The sequence below is a fragment of the Balaenoptera physalus genome (assembly GCF_965194825.1).
Source record: "Balaenoptera physalus genome assembly, chromosome: 1".
In the NCBI taxonomy this organism is placed as follows: Eukaryota; Metazoa; Chordata; class Mammalia; order Artiodactyla; family Balaenopteridae; genus Balaenoptera; species Balaenoptera physalus.
In genome coordinates, this window is record NC_138882.1 from 122566838 (window position 1) to 122581276 (window position 14439).

The following is a 14439-nucleotide window of genomic DNA, read 5'->3' on the forward strand; positions in this document are numbered from 1 at the left end:
GATTTTTTGATGATGGCCATTCTGACTGGTGTGAGGTGATACCTCATTGTAGTTTTGATTTGCATTTCTCTCATGATTAGTGATGTTGAGCATTCTTTCATGTGTTTGTTGGCAATCTGTATATCTTCTTTGGAGAAATGTCTATTTAGGTCTTCTGCCCATTTTTGGATTGGGTTGTTTGTTTTTTTGATATTGAGCTGCTTGTATATTTTGGAGATTAATCCTTTGTCAGTTGCTTCATTTGCAAATATTTTCTCCCATTCTGAGGGCTGTCTTTTCATCTTTTTTATGGTTTCCTTTGCTATGCAAAAGTTTTGAAGTTTCATTAGGTCCCATTTGTTTATTTTTGTTTTTATTTCCATTTCTCTAGGAGGTGGGTCAAAAAGGATCTTGCTGTGATTTATGTCATAGAGTGTTCTGCCTATATTTTCCTCTAAGAGTTTGATAGTGTCTGACCTTACATTAGGTCTTTAACCCATTTTGAGTTTATTTTTGTGTATGGTGTTAGGGAATGTTCTAATTTCATTCTTTTAGATGTAGCTGTCCATTTTCCTAGTACCACTTATTGAAGAGGCTGTCTTTTCTCCATTATATACTCTTGCCTCCTTTATCAAAGATAAGGTGACCATATGTACATGGGTTTATCTCTGAGATTTCTATCCTGTTCCATTGATCTATATTTCTGTTTTTGTTCCAGTACCATACTGTCTTGATTACTGTAGCTTTGTAGTATAGTCTGAAGTCTGGGAGCCTGATTCCTCCAGCTCCGTTTTTCTTTCTCAAGATTGCTTTGGCTATTCGGGGTCTTTTGTGTTTCCATTCAAATTGTGAAATTTTTTGTTCTAGTTCTGTGAAAAATGCCACTGGCAGTTTGATAGGGATTGCATTGAATCTGTAGATTGCTCTGGGTAGTATAGTCATTTTCACAACATTGATTCTTCCAATCCAAGAACCTAGAAACAAATACAATGAAAACACGACGACCCAAAACCTATGGGATGCAGCAAAAGCAGTTCTAAGGGGGAAGTTTCTAGCAACACAATCCTACCTCAAGAAACAAGAAACATCTCAAATAAGCAACCTAACCTTACACCTAAAGCAATTAGAGAAAGAAGAACAAAAAATCCCCAAAGTTAGCAGAAGGAAAGAAATCATAAAGGTCAGATCAGAAGTAAATGAAAAAGTAATGAAGAAAACAATAACAAGAATCAATAAAAGTAAAGTCTGGTTCTTTGAGAAGATAAACAAACTTGATAAACTATTAACCAGACTCGTCAAGAAAAAAAGGGAGAAGACTCAAATCAGTAGAATTAGAAATAAAAAAGGAGAAGTAACAACTGACACTGCAGAAATACAAACGATCATGAGAGATTACTGCAAGCAACACTATGCCAATAAAATGGACAACCTGGAAGAAATGGACAAATTCTTAGAAAAGCACAACCTTCCCAGACTGAACCAGGAAGAAATAGAAAATATAAACAGACCAATTGCAAGCACTGAAATTGAGACTGTGATTAAAGATCTTCCAACAAACAGAAGCCCAGGACCAGATGGCTTCACAGGTGAATTCTGTCAAACTTTTAGAGAAGAGCTAACACCTATCCTTCTCAAACACTTCCAAAATATAGCAATGGAAACACTCCCAAACTCATTCCATGAGGCCACCATCACCCTGATACCAAAACCAGACAAAGATGTCACAAAGAAAGAAAACTACAGGCCAATATCACTGATGAACATAGATGCCAAGATCCTCAACAAAATGCTAGCAAACAGAATCCAACAGCACATTGAAAGGATCATACACCATGATCAAGTGGGGTTTATCCCAGGAATGCAAGGATTCTTCAATATACACAAATCAATCAATGTGATAAACCATATTAAGTAATTGAAGGATAAAAACCATATGATCATCTCAATATATGCAGAAAAAGCATTTGACAAAATTCAACACCCATTTATGATAGAAACCCTCCAGAAAGTAGGCATAGAGGGAATTTACCTCAACATAATAAAGGCCATATATGACAAACCCACAGCGAACATCGTTCTCAATGGTGAAAAACTGAAACCATTTCCTCTAAGATCAGGAACAAGACAAGGTTGCCCACTCTCACCACTATTATTCAACATAATTTTGGAAGTTTTAGCCACGGCAATCAGAGAAGAAAAAGAAATAAAAGGAATCCAAATCAGAAAACAAGAAGTAAAGCTGTCACTGTTTGCAGATGACATGATACTATACATAGAGAATCCTAAAGACGCTACCAGAAAACTACTAGAGCTAATCAATGAATTTGGTAAAGTAGCAGGATACAAAATTAATGCACAGAAATCTCTTGCATTCCTATACACTAATGATGAAAAATCTGAAAGAGAAATTAAGGAAACACTCCCATTTACCACTGCAACAAAGAGAATAAAATACCTAGGAATAAACTACCGAAGGAGATAAAAGACCTGTATGCAGAAAACTATAAGACACTGATGAAAGAAATTAAAGATCATACAGATGGAGAGATATACCATGATGCTTTGATTTTTAACCCAGTGAGACTCACTTCAGATGTTAGACTTCCAGAACTGTAAGATAATAAATTTGTGTTGTTTTAAACCACTAATTTTGTGGTAATTTGTTACAGTAGCCATAGAAAACTGACATATTAAGGTAATCATTTGCTGTGAGCATTACTACCCCCTCAATAATGACAATGAACCAACTGGGGTTCCCCCTCACTAGACCTTTATCCCCATTCCCACTTTCCTTTTGGCCATTTCATTAACATCACCATTAAGAGATGAGCGAAGATTCTAAAGTCAACCACTCTTGTGTGTTCAATTTTATGTTGTATTTTCAAAAGGATAGCTTGATGCCAAGGTAAGTCTGACCAGGTGTTAGTCGTGGTTTCAGTTACCCGTGCTTTCCCCCACTCTCATTAGCTACTGTTTCCTGTTTCCTGCTAATGTTCCAGGAAAGAATAGAAACAAGCAGGAGGTGCAGTGAGGTCTGTGACTACACTTTTTTTTCTTTTTGGCTTATGGTTAAGTATTAGCCAAGTATAAAGCATTTGAAGGGAGATGATGAATGCAAGCCGTTCACCATGGGAGTACACTCAGTGGGTGTACTAGTTTGCTAGGACTGCCATTATGAAGTACCACAGACTGGGTGGTTTAAACAACAGAAATTTATTATCTCACATTCCTGGAGGCTAGAAGTCCAAGATCAAGGTGTAAGCAGGGTTGGCTTCTTTTGAGGCCTTTGTCCTTGGCTTATAGACGGTCATCTTCCTCTTATGTTCTCACATGGTCTCCCCTCAGTTTGCGTGTTCTCTCTGTCCTAATCTCCTCTTATAAAGACACCAGTCTTATTGGATCATGGCCCAACATATGACCTAATTTTACCTTAATTATCTCTTTAAAGGCCCTACCTTCAAATACAATCATATTCTGAGATACTGGGGGTTAGGACTTCAACACAGGAATTTTGGTGGGGCAAAATTCAGCCCTTATCAGAGGGCATGAAGTCTATTAAATAAGGCATATAGAAAATGTTCAGGAAAGCTAAAATCTAAAGTATTTAACTTCACATCCAATATTTGTGTGTAAGAGAAAAGTTAAATGAATTTCAAATGATGGTAGTTCTGGAGTGAAGATATGCCCAGATTTTTATAATTAGTTACATAAGGAAGTGAGGAAACCAGAATTTATATTAAGCCCTAACAATGATAAAATGAAGCAATCATAAAAGTAGTATCATGTTATAAAATGCATCAATATTTATAAATGTAGTAACAAAGCAATAAAAATGGTAAGCTATTAAAATAATTAAATAAAAATGTATCTCTTGAGGTAAAGGACAACTATGGAAACACATATTAATCAACTTGGCTAAAACCGGAAGAGGTAATGGTGAAGCACAAAAGCACCTCTAAAGAAAAAAGTATAAATTCATAGTTCATTATTACAATAGTATGAGGGCTCTTGTAGTGTCAATCTTTTAAATATGAATATTTTCAACATTATTTTAAGAATAATTTAGACTAATAGCATGAGGAAAAAGAAGAAACACTTTTAGATACTATGGAATAAATCTAGTAGTTTCTCAGTAAACACACAGTTGGAATAGACTAGTGGACATTTGACCCTCTATTGCTCTGTTCTCACCCAAATACATAAAAACTAGGAATCCATAAGCATCTGTGGTATATGCAGAAAATAAATCAGGAAATAAGAGCACTAAATAGAATCCAAGACTCAATAAATTGTTTTATCCTTTCAAGATAGTTTAATTTTGCAGTTATTGATTAATTAAAAAACACAGTTGTTTTCAGCATTTCCTAGCTACAGTAGTGCATAGGAAATTCCATTCTAAACAAAGAAGTAATTAATGAAATAACAACACACCTTAACATTTTACATTGATAGGTTACAGTTTACAAGGTGCTTTCACATACATTATTTCATTTGATTCTTCAACAAGCAGAAAAAACAGTGGGAAAGAAAAATGATTTTTTTAGGCTTACAATGAGTATTTTCAGGCCAATGGGCAGTCACTACAAGAACATATCAGAACAAGACAGCAGTGCCCACAAGCCACAATATCTTTTTGGTAGGTTGACAGTTTGATATCAATTGGATATTTAGCATCAGTGAAGGAGGAAGGAATCAGAACAGACACGAGGTTCTCACGATATTCAAAGAATTGTAAGAACACTGTAGAGTAAGGAGAAGAAAGATGCCCTAAAATATAGCCTTACCAAGACTTGCTTCTAAGCATGTTATCCCTTCAAAACGTCAAATAAAAAGAAGAGTCTTGTCACAACATGTGAAAGTTAGAAGCGACCTTAGAAACTGCCTAATGGAACTCTTCCATTTCATAGATAAGAGAACTGAGGCCAAGGTCATTGCTGATAGTGACAGGCCAGGCTTGATACTCAGATGCCTTGACTTTCAGTCTAGGGCTCCTTCCTCGACAATGCCATCTCATTATTTCTTCTGTTTCAAATAACGTAATCTGATATTAAATACTGATTCATTCCACTTATTTATTAATCAAACTTTTATCTTATTTTTGGCTCAATTGTGGCTGAAACTGGGAGTTTTATATAATTCTAAGATATTCTAATTCAGTGTACTTGAGTGGTCAAAAATAGACTCCCTGGATATATTTGAAAGCTTGCTGGTGTCCTTTAAATGGAAAGTTAAAATGGAACAGCTAAATAGCCCTCAAAACCAATGTATGCCTAGGGTCATCGACCTAGGTAGATTCTATAGCAAATCTGCCAGGCAGTAGTAATTTCATAATTTTTTTTTTTAGAATTCATAGAAATCTTTTAAATTACTGAAAACTAAAAATGTAATAATCAAAATGTCACCCCCAAGATTTACTAAAATTATTTTGTAATAATTTTACAATAATATACAACAAAGGTACCACAGCATTTATAGCCTACATATAGAATACATGATCAGCATGTTCTTGGGTGTAAATGAAATACAAAAAAAGTAATTAAAATTTTTTAGATTTATTAACATGATATATTTTTGTTACATAAAACTTGCTACAGCAAAGTATTTCATATTTTTCTTGCACATTTTAAATATAGGTGGACCAACAAATCAGTATCAGCTTTTAAGTGACATGACCATGCAGAAACACTTGACAACCAAAAGATGTACACACTGATACGGAGAATATCTCAGACAGATTTTTTCAGTGTCTTCAAAGGTTTTACAAGGGTGTGGTACAGATGAAAAGAAGTAGAATCAGTGACCTACCTGCACCGATAATGAAGCAAATAGAGTGCTTATATACATTAAGATCAGTTTGATTAAACACAACTCATCTTATATGCATGTAAATTGATCATAAAAAATGAACACAGTTTATTTTCAACTATTTTGGTGTGTTGTTTTAAGATAGGTCACTGACACACAGAAATAAAACCAGACAGGAAATTTAAAAGCAAAGAAAAAACATATTTAAAAAACTGAGTTAAGTGGAGTCTCAACAAACAGTGAACAAAATGTGCAAAAGTGCTTGAAATTTCCACATGACAGCAATGTTAAGTCAATTGGCAAAAAAGTATATTAAAAAAACTAAACTCAAATACTAAAATTGTATCTGCATGATCATAATTCCGTTTACTGAAAGAAGAGGCAAGAAATTACAACATAGCTAAAAATACCACACCTCAAAATTAAAACACAGTTGTGGTAGTTTTATAAATTTTGTCCCCTTTCCTCACTGCTGAGGCATAGAATGAAAGCCAAAGTTGCAACAGGGCCTCTACCTCAGGCTAACAAATACAGTACACCAGCATAATCACCTGGCAACAACTTTTGTTCTTACTGTGACAAAACAAAGCAAAGCAAAGCAAAATAAACAAAAAAAACCTCGATATTTAAACAAGAGTGCCTCTATATTGTTTATAAGAATCAAGCCATTTGTTTGACTTAGCTAAGTATTTGTTCACATTAATGTTCTTTTTAGTTCATTTCTCTTCCTTTCAAAAGTTTACAGTGGGCACTATTTGAGAAACTTAAAAATGTGTCACTTTCATTAGTCATGTTCTATTAAAATACTGGCTAAAACCCTTATGGAAAGTTAAAGTTTAGAAATCTTAGAACTCTTCTCTGATACCTACGTAAATGCTGGTATCAAGCGAGAGAAGCTGGGCAATGATGATCCATGTCATTAGCTTTTCCTGCAAATGAGACACGCTTGTCATACTGCACAGGCTGGTCACTCATTTACTCAAGGGGAGGATGACAGAAAAGGCGGTGAAGTGAAATAGAGCCTCTGATCTGTAGGAATCCAAATTGCTGGGTCTAGCTACTCTGTATTAGTTCTAGGAAAGTTACTGTTTTATTTGTATAAATATCCTTGGTGTAAAGACATTCTATCTTCAAAAATTGTCCAGCGTTTTGGCAAAACCGAATATGAGCTACTCAAAGTAAAAATGATTATTAGAAAGTATATCCTCAAGCAACTGACCAACAAAAATATTGGTAAGAACTACTAAAAGCAACATTTATCCTTCCCTTCCAATGTCACATAGCCGTAACACTGCCCATCTGAAACACCAACAAAATAAAATGAAGCACTATTTGCAGAAAAATTAATGAAAATGAACGGGAAGAAATGGATTTAGGAGAAAAGGAGAAAGACGAACCAAAGAGAAGCAGGAAAGTGTCTAGTTCTGTGTTATGGCACAGACAATGCTTGCTTAGCGGTGCCTTGTTACATAGGTGGATGTAGAGTGCACAGACGGATGACGGCAATAAAGACCTCACTCAGTCGCTGGAATGAAGGAACTAGGTAACTGCTTCGACAAGGACGGTCTCAGCTCTACCTTATCTCTTAACAGAGTGCAAAGACTGAGTGTGAGCTCTGATGTCATCTTGTTGCTCATCTCTAAAATTCACAAAATTCTTTTCCACATTTTTCTGTTATAGAGACACGGATATCTTCTTCTTCATAGTCATCAAAATTGCTGGTATCTCCAGAGCCTCTGAACTTTGGTATGAATGGAGCTTCAACCTATAATTGAGACAGAGAGAGAAACAAGAGTGATATTGTGATTTCTAATAAATATATATTTGGTCTTTGTGCCAGTTACTGGCACAAAGCTCCTAAAACCCTTGGATTTCCTGAGTTGAGAGTGGCAAAGGTGTCTTTTGTTATATTAATGAGGTGTCTTTGGGAAAGCCCCTAAGTAACCTAAGGATGGAGGCTGGTTCCCAGGGGACCCAACCCTGTGATTGGAAGGTTGGAACTTTCAGTCCCACTCCCTGACCTTCTGGGAGGGGAGAGGGACTGGAGACTGAGTTCAGTTACCAATGGACAATGAATGAATCAATCATGCCTGTGTAATGAGGCCTCCATAAAACCCCAAAAGGAAGGGGGTTTGGGTTTCGAAGAGCTTCTGGGTTGGTGAACAAGTGGGGATTTGTGGAGAGTGGCATGCTTGGAGAGAGCAGGAAGCTCTGAGCCCCTTCTCACACACCTTGCTCTGTGCCTCTCTTCCATCTGGCTATTCCTGAGTTACACCCCTTTATAATAAGCTGGTCACCCAGTAAGTAGTTTCTCAGTTCTGTGAGCCACTCTAGAAAATTAATCAACCCCCAGGTGTTTGTGGGAATCTTGACCTATATAGCCCGTTAGAAGCAAAAACTGGACTGGCAATTGGTATCTCCAAATAGATAGTGTCAGAAGTGTTAACTGCTTGGTGATATGGAAAAGGAGGAAAAACAAATGCCAGAGAATTTCCAAACAAACACTAAGAAAAATAAATTCCGACTATTACTACACAGTAGCAATCTTTAAATGCCTTTAAGTCCCTAAATGATCACAACATTAAAAGAGGAAGCAAACTATAGGTTTGCTATTGATTTCAATATTTTCATTCAAGGAATGGTACAGGCCAACAACAATGAGATTTCTAGGATAATTAACTGCTGGCATCAAAATGCTGGCACTTAAGGTTATAGAACTCCAGTTTTTCCTTTATCAGTTCCTTATTTCTGAAGTCCATTTTCTATCCCCTATTCCTTAATTCCTTCCTCCTGAGGTTACAGATAATATGGTCTGTATAAAGATATTGTGGTGTATTGAATATGTTTGAGGAAAAGATTTGAGAAGCTGAAACAATAACACCACAATTTACACAGCATCTATAATGTTTACAAACAATTATACGCAGGCTGTTTCATTTCTTCCTCAGCGTAACACTGTGAGGGAGGCAGGGAAGGTAGCCTTATTCCCATTTTACAGATTATAAAACAGAAAGTTGACCAAATTCATGTGACTAACAAGTGGCTAAAGCAGGTTTCAAATTCATTAGGTCTCCACTTCCAGTCCAGAGCTGTTTCTAATATTTATACCAGTGGTTTCCAAAGTTTTTTGATTTATATGCCCTTTAGTAAAACATTTTTGAGTATATATCACCAATAAATGTATAGTTATTTATTTATAAATTATTTACACACATGGCTAAACTATTATAAGATACACACAAAGAAGACATCTAAAAAGAATAAGGTAAAAAATAAGTAGGAATGGGGAGTCTAATATTTTATTGTTTGCCAGATGGTTGCCTGTGTGCCCTGCATTGGGGCCTGCAGTTCTGCACTGCACAGAAGAATGGGCTAAGCAGACAGTTGCCTCATGTCTACTAGCAAGGCAGCAGTTTAGGATCACACCTATTGAGACAATCTCTGGAAAATGACTGTACAGTTTGAGCTGTCCAGGCCATTTTCTCCCATTTTTTGTCTTTCTGCCAGATGCCTTTGTCTATTTCGTTGTTCATGAGCACTTGGTCAGAGAATAAAAAAGGACTATGAAAACTATTCAAATTTACTATTATTTTTGTACTTCTCTACATACTTAGAATTGAGATGATAGTAAAACAAATGGCTATGTTAAAGTACTGAATTATTTCTGTTTGTAAATTATCCAGAGAGGCCCAAGTCCATTTTTGTTAATCATCAAGATTTGCTATTGATCAATTTGCCCAAAAAAATAACCTGTTTGTTATAGTGTGCTACTTCTTGGCAGATAAGCTGTTTACTACCTGAGATAAATCCAGCCCTTTGGAAAGCACATGAATGCTAAATGAGCAGTAGGAGTTCTACCCATTTTAAGAATAATTGTTTAAAATACATGATATGTAAAGATTAGTAAATGTTGGCTAAGTAACAGAAATGTTTATTTCTAAATATAAATTTGAAAATATTCAAAATACATCATAAATCTTTAAGATACTGATACTAATAAAAAGTACAAACTTCAACAAAGTCTAATCAATTCATCTAAATATAGCATTAATTAACAATAATATAATAAAGACAATATAAATAGTGATAATTACAAAGGGATATAAATGATTTTATAGGAAAATATAAATTTCTATAATTGACTTTATAAGAGGCAAAAATTTGAAGAGGCCAATATCCACAGGAGAATTAATTTCTTAAAATTTCCAAGGTATAAATATAATTCCTATGTTCCTTAAATTTCCCAAAGAATAAGAAACATGGAAAATTTCCAGACTCATTTTATGAATCCATATAATCTCAACTCCAGAAAAACAAAAACTATAGATCAATAAAACTTATGACTATGGAAGTGAAAATCCTAAATAAAACTTTAGCAAATTGATTTTAGGCAGATATTAAAATAATAATACCCTAGGATTAAATGATGTTCACTTCAGGAATGTTAGGATATCTCACTGATGTAACTCCATATACTAATATGTCAAAGAAGATAAAATACAGTATACTAGCAATCAAGGATATTTCCTTAACCTGATCAAGAATACTTATCCTAGACAAATAGCTAATTTCATATTTGGTGGTAAAGCATAAAAGGCATTCCCATTCAAAAGAAGAACAAGATAAGACAGCTCAACAGGCCCACTGTTTTAAAATATTATTCTAGACATTCTAGCATATATAATAAAACAAAATGGAAATAAAAGATATAAATATTGAAAAAGAAGAGGCAAATGACCCCTCCGCCCACTGTGATTATCTGTCAATAAAATCCAAGGAAATCAGTAACAGAATTTATTTAGTAAGGTAGCCAATTGTAAGAAACATAGAAATGTTTTCTCCCATGTGCTCTTGTAATGGGAGAGAAACACATTCACAGTAGCAAACAAAATATAAATTTAAGGAATAACTTTGAGAGAGAAATTGGACCTGTATGAGGGAAGGGGTTTCTAAAACTTTATCAAATGACAGAAAATATCTGAATAACTGCAGAAATATAACATGCTCATTAAAAAGAATCCTAAAGATTTTGGTTCTCTTCTAATTAATATACTGTAATCCCTATTAAGATCCCCCAATACAACATAAATATTTGGAAAGACCAATAAAACAGAGGAGTTATTGTTTAATGGGTACAGAGTTTCAGTTTTGCAAGAAGAAAAAGTTCTGGAGATGGATGGTGGTGATGGTGGCACAACAATATTAATGTACTTAATGCCACTGAACTGTACACTTACATATGGTTAAGATATTAAATTTTACGTTATGTGTACTTTACTACAATAAAACTGGAGAAAACTGAATTATGTATTTTTCATAAATATTTATAAGAATTCCACATATTAAATATATAAGTATTTTGAAAATTGAAATAAACATTATAAAGCTACATAAAATGGTGTGGTGGTGTGGGGTACAGTACAAGAAGAGACAAAAAGAGCTCATAAAAAATGAAGTTCAGAAACAGACTGAAGTATATAATAATTTAGTATTAGGAAAGGTGGAGTTTCAAATAAGGAGTCAGATAATTATTATTCAACAAATGCTAAGAGGATAATTGGTTAATTATTAAACAACAATAACAAAAAGAAGTTAGATCAAAAAGCACTAAAAGAAAATGTAGATTAAATAAGTCACCCAAATAGAATCTTGTAGTAGGTAGTAATTGTGATGTAATGGTCTGAAGCTAAGGGGAAAATGCAGGGTGGGAAGAAGTAGATCTACTACTGAAGGTGGTCACTGAAGTCATGGGAATAGACTGTGGTGAGGAAAAGCACAGAAAAAAGGAATAAATATGCCAACCGTTAATAGAGGTGCTGTCTGGATGATGGGATTATGATGATTTCAAATCTATTTTTTTTTTTTTTAATTTTTTAATTTATTATTTATTTATTATTTTTATTTTTGGCTGTGTTGGGTCTTCGTTTCTGTGCGAGGGCTTTCTCCAGTTGCGGCGAGTGGGGGCCACTCTTCATCGCGGTGCGCGGGCCTCTCACCGTCGTGGCCTCTCTTGTTGCGGAGCACAGGCTCCAGACGCACAGGCTCAGTAATTGTGGCTCACGGGCCCAGCTGCTCCGTGGCATGTGGGATCTTCCCAGACCAGGGCTCGAACCCATGTCCCCTGCATCGGCAGGCAGACTCTCAACCACTGCACCACCAGGGAAGCCCGATTTCAAATCTATTTACTTAAGAGATTACTTGATGATAACTATATGAAACATACCTCAACCAGAAAGAAAAATAGAGCCTGGACCAATCTATTTAATCTTTCTCTCCAAATTACTCTTCCTTTTGCATCCTCTACCTTAATATAAATTTTAAGGATGAGAAATCTGATGCTTTAAAGTGGTTCAGTAATTTGATTGAGATCTCACTCCTAATGGTTGTCTGATCTGGGATTCAGATCAATGTCTACCTAACCCCAGAGTTCATGCTCGCTCTTTTCTGCCTTCTGAGGCAGAGTCTTCCTACTCCAAAATTGCTCAAAGCATGAAAGTTAAGCACATAATATGTAAAATCTATGAATACCTTATGAAACAATGTACTGTTCAGTGGTTTGGGGCTTTATTTTAATAACCATGTTAAAAGGTCTTTAAAGGGGTAATGTGATCTTGGAACTGGGAATCTGAAGAACTTGGAATCAAACATAGGCATTATTTAGCAGCTGTATGATTATGTTTAAAGCAGTTAGCTTTTCTGAGCCGATTCTCTTATCAGTAAGATGGGGAAAATGGTACCACCTATCCCATAGGATTACTTCAAAGATTAAAATGAGAAGTTACAGAGTTGCTTTCATTAATTTGAAAGTACTGCATTGGTGCTAGGAAATTTAGAAAAAACATGAAAATATAAAATATTTATTTATTAGATCTAAAATCTATTTTAAATTGCTTTGGACCTTGTTCTTGACTACATAACACAACCAGTTGAGATAATGATGCTAATGGCTATGTTTCATGAATTTAATGGTTAGAGAGTTTTTGAACCCCTTTGAGATGCAAAGGCTGTACTGCACTCACATTGTTTTGGTCTTGCTATATTTTCTATTTGCTGCATTCTAAAATTCTTTTAATGTTTTTAAAAAAATCTTTTATAAAAAATATAAATTAGAAAAACTGTGCTATTAATAATTTGAGCATTTATACTTTTTTCCTAGGGAAATTCACTCATGTGGATGCATGGCATTATTAAATATGGCAAATTTCTGAAACATTAGAAGTTTTTGTTTTATGAAAAAAAGAAAAAATTAACATATTCAAGATGAAAACACTTTATTCATACAAACTACCTTTAACTGGGCATTTAAGAAGCAAAAGGAGAGAGAAAAGTAATTCAGCACTGCAAAATCTTTTCTTAAACGTCTCAATTTATTACAAAGGTAAAGTAATAATGACTGAAAAATATCTGATGAATCCAGCACTTAAACGTTATTACATCTGGCTGTATGCCAATTCTGGGTAAGAGAATATATTTGTTTACATATCGTCCTACTAATGTGGCTTCACATCAGTTTTGAAGTGCAAACCATTACGACATTGTCTAATATATAATTGCCATGGCATTATGAAAAGAGGCATGGGTAGGAAAAATTTAACCAGGAAAACATTTCAATTGGTGGTCGGAATAGAATATACACTTTCCCTCTACTACATATAATTTAAACAGCAACTTTTAAAAAGGTTTTAAATTAAAGAAAGAAAAGCCTCACCTTCCTCTGGTAAATAGCAATCCAATCAGTTGTGGCAAACCACTTGTGAGTTTTTATATCACTCACACCATTCTTTAGATTTCCAAACCGCTTCGTCAGGTCCACCTGCAGCAGGTTCCTTAGAAGGTCCTTGAGATCTGAACTGAAGTGAGAAGGGAATCGAACCTGCAAAACAGACCATGTGGTAAAACACACATTCCAAAATTTTTTTTGAGGTGATAGATCATTATATAAACAAAAATATGTAGTGATGACCTTCAGATACTTTTAACTACACACTTCAGTCTCCACAGTAGTCTTTAAAAAAGAGAATTGAGTCAATAAATTAAAACTGTTCTCTTAGGGCCTTGTTTTGGTCATGGACTCTCTTTAAGAACATGGACTCCTCTCCAGAAAAATGTGCATAACTACAGAACTTTTCCAGCAATGTCAGAAGGTTTACCCATCTTCAAGAGAGACCCCTTGGATCCCACATGATAAATCTTGTGTCTTAGCAACATACAAATTTAAACTTGAAATTTAAATAGAAAAAACACCATATGAAAGTTATCAGTATGCACATTTTTGAAAGAGATGATCAAAAAGGAAGTCTAAAAATGATTATAAAAATCCACACTGCCTTTCATAGCATAGGAAGCTACTCTTCTTTTACTTATGAGTGACTTTTAAAAATAATTCTGCTATTATGCAATAGTGCAAAAAATGATTTAGATTGGTTTAAAAGCATTTTCCACTTTCTAAACTGTGAAGACTTTACAATTAGTTGACTGGCCCCCAGTAAACAAAAAAACCCCAGATAACTGAAGATGTTATATATCAAGTAATCGATAAAATAAAGTTCCAGTCATCGGAGACCTAGGTCTACTTTTTGTTTTGTTTAAACACATTCATCTCCTCTAACTCTCTACTCCAACCTAACTCCCAGTTCTCTCCCTATTATTAATATG

The 14439-nt window shown here is 34.8% G+C and overlaps 1 protein-coding gene across 8 annotated transcripts in view; it reads right to left on the reverse strand.

Annotated features, from left to right (window-relative positions):
* Window positions 1-4268: 4268 nt before the first annotated feature.
* PRKACB (protein kinase cAMP-activated catalytic subunit beta) overlaps window positions 4269-14439 on the reverse strand; it is a 148656-nt gene continuing 138485 nt past the window's right edge. For all 8 annotated transcript variants that reach the window (XM_082410459.1, XM_082410458.1, XM_082410461.1 and 5 more), the window contains 2 exons: window positions 13493-13657; window positions 4269-7549 (listed from right to left, as the gene is read on the reverse strand). In XM_082410459.1, the coding sequence (XP_082266585.1) occupies window positions 7424-7549; window positions 13493-13657 (291 nt within the window). In that variant the 3' untranslated portion in view covers window positions 4269-7423. The remainder of the gene's footprint in view (window positions 7550-13492; window positions 13658-14439) is intronic.